The sequence below is a fragment of the Salvia hispanica genome, chromosome 5, assembly GCF_029641045.1.
Source record: "Salvia hispanica isolate PSC_SH4W2 chromosome 5, Shi_PSC_v1, whole genome shotgun sequence".
NCBI lineage: Eukaryota > Viridiplantae > Streptophyta > Magnoliopsida > Lamiales > Lamiaceae > Salvia > Salvia hispanica.
This window is the reverse complement of record NC_142696.1, coordinates 40,870,312-40,878,393: the sequence shown is the minus strand read 5'-3', so window position 1 is coordinate 40,878,393 and position 8,082 is coordinate 40,870,312. Positions and strand designations below refer to the sequence as shown.

The window sequence follows — 8,082 nt, the reverse complement described above, 5'->3', positions numbered from 1 at the left end:
AATTCATAATCTATATTAAAGTTGATTTCCTAAAATAACTGTGTCAACAAAATATCCAAAATTATTTATCAAGGTAAATTAGTAAATTATAACTCCAAAAGTGGAATCGAATAAAAAATTAATTGGATCCAAATCTAAATTAATTAGCATTTCCCAAATCGTAAGACTATAGTTCGATTGAACGTGCAATCTACGGCACATATGGATTAGTTTTATGTGAAAAATACCATTCCACCGCACACAGACTTGACGTGTGTATATAATATAAAAAAAATTGTATGTTGATTATTTCTTTGCCTCATTTCTTTGATACCATTAATTGCATTCACAAAGTTTCACATCTTCAACAAAAACCATCGAATTTTTTGACTGTTTATTCAATTATTAGAGGATTGAAACTATTATAAAAGGCCTCTCCCCAAACAATTCTCTATTCATACAATTCATTTCAATTTTCAAACAGCCTCCCCTTTTGAAAACTGCTCTGTTTAGTTTCTCCCATTGCTCCGAGAAATCAATATAAAGACTCACAATTCTTTAAATTTTGCATTCGAAACCTGAAATTAAATCTCGAAATTCATTTTTGGTTGATTGGATTGAGATAAAAATTTCACCTTTTCCCTTTCTTCATCTGGAATTTAAATGGCTGCTGCTCTGGGTTGCGCCTCTGCGTCTGGTTATTGGGCTCAATTAAGGGATAATGATTTGTTAAGAAAAAATTTGGGGAATCGTAATAATCGAAAGGGATTTAGGGTATCTTGCATCTCCTCTGCTGCTGTGTTTGATTCTTACAAGACTTTGAGGATTCAACCAGGTGCATCTGAATCCGAGGTTAAGAAGGCCTTCAGACAGCTTGCTCTTCAGGTTCATTTTCCAATCATTTCTACTAATTCATTGCCTATTTGTTATAGCTGAAATGATCAAGAATTCATTGAATCCTAATCTCTTGTTTCGTCATTTTATTTCGTTCTAACTAAGCTGGTTATCTAGTTTTTTTTTAATGAATTACTGTATATTATAGTATTTTCATTTTGAGAGTATGTTTGACTATTTCAAGTGATCTAAAAAAATTCTCACACATAATATGCAAAAAATTATTTTACTTGATAACCGTTATAATCCGAATATTAAGGTAGAGTTATCCATGTATTAACTATGAATTTTTGGTTAAGAAATTTTTTGAGTTATTGATCTTTAGTTATTTTAATCTTGTTGCAGTATCACCCTGATGTCTGCAGAGAAAACAACGGCAGAAACCAATTCCACCAAATTAATGAAGCATATGATGTAAGTCACCTTAATAGATTATTTCTCTGAATTTTAAAATTATACGAATATTACAATTTGGGAATGGGTTAATTAGATTAGTTATGTGGATTTTTGGCTACACACTTGTCTTGATAAGCATCATTGTTCATTTTCCTCATTTACGAAGGGTCGTTGTTTTGTTTTCTTTTTTGTACTCTTTTTAATATTTGACCTTATACTTATGCTTGATGCTTCTTTTTATTACTTGACCTTATTAAATAAAAAGGTATGATGTTGCAATAAATCTAATTTCTATATTAATTGAGCAGTTTGCGAGTCGCTCTCAATGACCTACCCACAATAGTAAACTGATCACCATTTGTAATTGCAAATTACACACTAGTACTTTAGTTAAATTACAAATTTCAGTAATAAAACTATGTTATGATAAAATCAAAATATTTCTAATTATTTTCTAGTTTATAATACAGTCCCAAATTTTGATTGAATGTTGTTGGTGCAGATTGTGATGAGCAATTTGCGAGGAGAGATGGCGGTGGCGGAGGCGGAGATGTATGAAGAGGAAGATGAGGAGATGAGGGGAATGAACGATCAAGATTGGGATTTGTGGGAGGAATGGATGGGATGGGAAGGAGCTGGAATCAGAGATTACTCTTCTCACATCAATCCCTACATCTGAATATCTCATCTTAATTTCAAAAAAAGATAAACCCAACATCTTTCGCAATATTTACTTGTAAAGATGTTCGAGGTTACTGTATATACCTCTCTTTCATGTACACCTAAAACAATTTCAATCACAATTGTAAATTGCTTTTTCTCCAATTTCTGTATTACTCTGTAAATTATTATATTTATATGATATAATGATTTATGATTATATTAGTAAATCAAATCCATAAGCGGTTTTGGGAAGCAAGCGTGATCAGACTAGTTTGGGGATTTGTTTTAGTATTATCCTATTTTAGAAGTTTCATAATCGAAAATCTGTAATTGGCCGTGGATATGATAGAATTGTTGATCTTAGGGGAGTTCGGTTTGTAAAATTGTATCCGAGATTAAATTTATAGTGTGTTTGATTCATGAGATTCAACCCTACAACTCAATCTTAGATTGATAATTATGGATTAATTAGTCATAACCAAACTCCTATAATTAAAATAATCTCATAATTCAATCATAGATTGTATCTTTGTATTATTTTATCTTGAAAATCGAATACCACCTTAATATCTTAATCTGTTATCTGCAGTGATGTCACCGGTTTTAAAAATCTCGCGTTCTTTGCAGTTCTGGATTTTGTGTGCTTCTCAATATTTTTTGGTTGGGGTTTCTGGGATAAAACAAAACAGTGCGATTTTTATGTATTTTATTAGTGACCATGAATAATTGCCCAATAAATATTTATATATACTATTTCTTATAGCTCTGGATAATTCTTGATAAAGAAGTTACGTACAATTTGAGATTTAAAGTGATATTGACCTGTATAAATGTGGTACTATGAAATTAGTTTTAGTTTTATACTATTAATAATTCAGTAATTAATGGAAGATCAAGTGACTGAAAATTAAACAAATTTTAGGGTCAGTTTTCAGCTAAATCGTATAGGTTTTTTTTTCGAGCGAGAAAAATCTATTAGGTGTAATATATATCTCATCAATTCAAGATTCATCCATCATTATCAACAGTTTCATAATTGTATTATTTGATTTTCAATAGTGAAACAGAAAACCAAATATTGTCAAATTTAGAAAGTTAAAAATAAACCGAATCTGTGATTATTTTAGCTTAGTTTTATTTTTTTCCCAGTATTTTTTATGTCACCCTTATCTTATCTTATCTGTTTCACAAATCACAATACTTGCTTTTGTGGGCATCCATCCCCAGGGAACAATCGTGACCTTCTCATCATTAAAAAATGAATAAATTTTAAAAAAGATAAAGTATAGTGTATAACCTACTACACTCAAGTACTCAGAAATATGAAAATTAATAGACTTGGGAAATAATAATTATTCCCCTTATTGCATTTGGAAAAGATGGTTACCAGATACAAGTCCAATAAGTAAAAGTGAGAATATTATTATTAAAGGAATCGATCATATACGTAATCCAAAAGAATTACTCCCTATTCAACATTGAAAATGGATTTCAGTCCTTTAGCCAAAATCCCTATTGTATACTGTATCATATACTACAAAAGTAATTACCTTAATTTCACTCACTGTCCGGTCCCATAGACACAATTATTGGGGGTGTTTTGCATCATTTATCCTTCTCTTTTTTATATTCAATGACACCATTATTTAATTAGTAAATTTATTTACTACAATAAGTATTTTATCAAAATTGATGTACTAGAAAGTCAAAAATTCAAATGTTCAAATCTAATACTAGCATGCTGTGGAAATGAATAGCTCATGAAGTAGAAACGAAAAAATGATAATGATAAACATTTAGTTTATGTAAAATCAATACTAATAAAATGGTACATATAAAAGAGAAAAAACTCATGTATTCTGATTTTAGATAGCAAGAAAAAAAATGCTAATTTTGGTGTAATCACTTTACAGCAGGATGGGTTCTTGCCTCACCCCTTCTTGAGTGCATATCCATGAATAATGTTTGGTATATACACTAACGGAACATGCTAATGCTATATGTCGACTGAAATGTTGGATATCAAAATATCAAACCTACATAATTTCGGGAACTCTTACAACTTTGATTAGTATACAATTAAGAAAAAGTTTGGTAATGTTTTAATTTGATATATTTGGAGAATCAAGGTAGCGAGATCCTAGTAAGATAAAGGACATCCTTAATCTTGATTTAGGACATTCTACGCATGTGAAAGGGCGTGGCTTTTAACACGCATGAATTACTTAATGCTCTTTGTCTCTCTCCATTGGCCACTAGCCATTTTCAAATGGTACTTTTTGTACATATTATTGGATATTCTAGTCATTTCACGTATTTTGCGATTCTCATAGTACACTATTTTTTATAGAAATGTAGAGAATTAGAAACTCCCTTCCTACACCATTAGCAACAATAAAATTAAAAAAATGTTGATTGAACTGCAAAAATAGTCCGGATTATGTGTTTATCTCGTAATTAAACATTGGACTTTAAAAATATCCTCAGATAACCCTGGACTAAGCGTTTATTTTAAAATTGATCATTTTTCACTGTTTCGTGACGAAAATACCCTTTTAGGGGGGTTTGGGGGGTTTGGTCTTTTTACACTTTAAATCTGATATTATTTCAGTGATGTACTAATCTGATATTATTTCAAAATTATCATTCTTCTTCCCTTTTGACATCCTTCACTTTGTTTCTTTATTTCAATATAAAATTTAATTTTATAAAATTAAATTTTAAATTTCAATTTTTAAATATTAATAAATTTTTATTAATTATTAAAATTACTATTAAATAACAAATTAATAGTTTTAATCAATATTTGATTAGTGTCTAATATTTAATCAATAAGGTACGACGACACCTTAGTTTTAATCAATATTTAATAAGTTTAATCATAAATAGATCATATAATACGATTTATTCTGAGATAAATATGCATCTAATGTAAGACTAATATAATTTTCATTTATTAATTTGAAAACAATCAAAATTAACTAGAAAATTTCAACAAAAATTCTCCTATATCAAATTTCTAGTACTATCAAATTTTTAGTCAACTTCATAATTTTTAATCACAAGCAATTATAACAACCGAACGAAGGCTAAATAGAATAGCCTTCAATTCATTGATATTTAAAAAGTGTCCATGATTAATCAGTACTTCTTCAATTCAGCTGAATATTATATTAAATAACAAAAATTAATAGTTTCAATATTTATAGTGTCCATAAATTAATAGTTTTAATTTAAAAAATTCATTGATACTTAAAAATTGAAATCTAAAATTTAATTTATAAAGTAAAATCTAATATTGAAATAAAGAAACAAAGTGAAGGATGGCAAAAGGGAAGAAGAATGATAATTTTGAAATAATATCAGATTTAGTACATCATTGAAATAATATCAGATTTAAAGTGTAAAAAGACCAAATTGCCCAAACCCCCCAAAACTCCCTAAAAGGGTATTTTCGTCACGAAACAGTGAAAAAAGACCAATTTTGAAATAAACGCTAGTCCAAGATTGTATGGGGATATTTTTAAAGTCTAGGATTCAATTGCGAGATAAACTTATAGTCCAAAGACTATTTTTATAGTTCACTCAAAAATGTTTCATGTGTGATTTGGGAACTTAACTTGTAGTAGTAGGAATAAAGTAGAAAAATTTAATATGAGCTTCATTTTTGAGTTTCTCCAGCATCCATGAAATTCTTATTAAAATATGTGGTGAGCTATATTAAATGAGTTATAGTTAAAAGCATGGCATGAAAACTTTGTTGGATCCGTTATGTAAGCGTTAAGTAGGCATAATATTAAGAAGCAAGCAACAACCCCCAATTGGGTAAAATCCGATTTCAAAATGGGCAGCTCAGCAGCTCCTCTCCTCCAGCTCGCCTCCGCCGTATTCCTCGTCCTGGTATCCTCCAGCGCGGCCACCGACCACATCGTGGGCGCCAACAAGGGCTGGAACCCCGGCCTCAACTACACCCTCTGGGCCAACAACCACACCTTCTACGTGGGCGACCTCATCTGTACGTCTAACTAATACCCCCTCATTTCTACTATTTCCTTAATTAATCATATTTTCCAAATGTTGTAGCCTTTCGGTACCAGAAAACGCAGTACAATGTGTTTGAGGTGAACCAGACGGGGTACGACAACTGCACCACGGAGGGGGCCACCGGAAATTGGAGCAGCGGCAAGGATTTCATACTCCTCGACAAGCCCAAGAGGTACTACTTTATCTGCGGCAATGGCGGCTGCTTCAGCGGCATGAAGGTCTCTGTTCTTGTCCACGCGCTGCCGCCTCCGCCCAACTCTTCCACGCCCGACCACACCTCTGCCGCCGCGCCGCCGCCGATTGGAGTTTTGGGGGTGATTTTGGGCGCGTTGGTGTCTGCTTGTTTTGGATTAGGCTAGTGTGGGGTGTGGCGATAGTGGTTCTGGTGTGTGCCTAGAAAGTTTCTTGTGTTTTTTATTTTTATTTTTTCTTTCACTCTTCATTTATCCAATTGTTGTACTCCACGTCGAGAATGATTATGATTTATGAGATTGATTATGTTGTTTTAGCTTTGACTTCACCTATTTATAAATACACTCCATAAAATAAAATTCCTAACTTATATTATTATATAAACAACCCTATTAAATAGCTGACTTAAATTATAAAGTTATTATTAACTTGCTTAATAAGAGAATAACAAGTTTTGATTAAATGTAACACTGTTTTTTAGGATTCACCAACCATAAGGTAGGCAAAAACAAATTAATAAGAGAGCATAACGCCATGATCTTCAATATAAAAGAAGAATTAGTTATGCAAAAATAAGAGCGGAGCATTTGTCTGGTAAGAGTAGTTTTCATTAATTCAATTGGTATGTATCCAATAAAAACAGCTGTGTCGCACCCATATATTAATCCAATATATTCATACCCCACTGGAAGTCTCTGTCGGGCAATGACTGTTTTTTTTTATTTAAAAAATAAAAAAATATTTCATTCGGCTATTAAAAATAATCTTATTTTATTATTTTAAAATGTCCCATACGAGTACTAGTTCAATTTCTTAAAATGAAAATCCTTTTCTCATATTTCACTTATTTTTTCTTCACTTTCTCAATGTTTACCTATTTCAATCTCTATTATTTTACCCATTTTTTTCCCGCCTCTCTTCTACTTTATTAATTTCACATTAAAACTCGTTCATTCACAGATAAAATTGTTTTATTTTGTGAACGGAGGAAATAAAAAATAAAATAAAATAACAGTAACACAATAATAAATTATAGTAGTGTTCTAATTTTAACGGTATAAAACTACTAAGAATACTGATAATATGATATAAAATAAAACACACACATGTTCTTCTATTTTTAATTTTATAATCGAATTCGTTAAAATTGACTTATTTAACTAAATAAAATCATTCAATATTTTTTAATGGTATTTATGATTATAAATATATAGAAATATGATCCGTTGATAACTATCTTAAATTGATAACGGACAACTATGTCAAAAACCTATGTTGTGGATGTCAACACAAAGACATTTGTATGTCAATTAAATGTAGTTGACATGCGTATGTTTTATGTTGACATGTAAATATTGATTTTAACAGAAGGTATACGTATGTTATTGACATAGTTATCGGTTATCAATTTAAGATACTAGTTGTCAACCTAATAAGACTCTTTCATATTATGTGCTTCAATTTAAATCACACAATGAGACGCTTTGAAACAAGTTTTGTATTGTATCTACTTTTGACATAATATGATGTTAAGAGCATCTCCAAGGGAAGGGGTAAAGTTATATAACTACCATATTTATCTTTTTTTTCGTGATTTGAGAAGGTATTATACCTTTTTCCCATTTTGGAGAGGTATAAAATTTTATAACTACCATATTTGTCATCTTTTCATGAAAAACTATTCTCCAAGGGAGAAGATATTTGAGAAGGTATCACACTTTATATTTTTTAATGCATTTTGTACTATTATTTTATGTTTAAAAAATCATTTACCTTTCTATATACCTTTTTCCTTTGAAGTATGTTTCTTTTTAGAAGGGTATATTTCACTTTTTGAGGAGGTATATAGATTATATACCTCTTTTATTTACCTTTTCCTTGTTAGAGATGCTGTAAACAGTGATATGGCCGATC

At 30.5% G+C, this 8,082-nt stretch overlaps 2 protein-coding genes across 2 annotated transcripts; both read left to right on the top strand.

Moving 5' to 3' along the window:
- The first annotated feature begins 311 nt into the window (after positions 1 to 311).
- J8 (Chaperone DnaJ-domain superfamily protein) lies at positions 312 to 2,094 on the top strand. Its single transcript, XM_048082803.2, has 3 exons — positions 312 to 864; positions 1,219 to 1,287; positions 1,772 to 2,094. The coding sequence occupies exons 1-3, from the start codon at positions 643 to 645 to the stop codon at positions 1,946 to 1,948; spliced, it is 468 nt and encodes a 155-aa protein (XP_047938760.1). The 5' UTR covers positions 312 to 642; the 3' UTR covers positions 1,949 to 2,094.
- A 3,506-nt stretch (positions 2,095 to 5,600) lies between these two features.
- Positions 5,601 to 6,484, top strand: LOC125187262 (early nodulin-like protein 17). Its single transcript, XM_048083814.2, has 2 exons — positions 5,601 to 5,947; positions 6,016 to 6,484. Exons 1-2 carry the CDS (start codon positions 5,776 to 5,778, stop codon positions 6,333 to 6,335), a joined length of 492 nt encoding a protein of 163 aa, XP_047939771.1. The 5' UTR covers positions 5,601 to 5,775; the 3' UTR covers positions 6,336 to 6,484.
- The last annotated feature ends 1,598 nt before the right edge of the window (positions 6,485 to 8,082 follow it).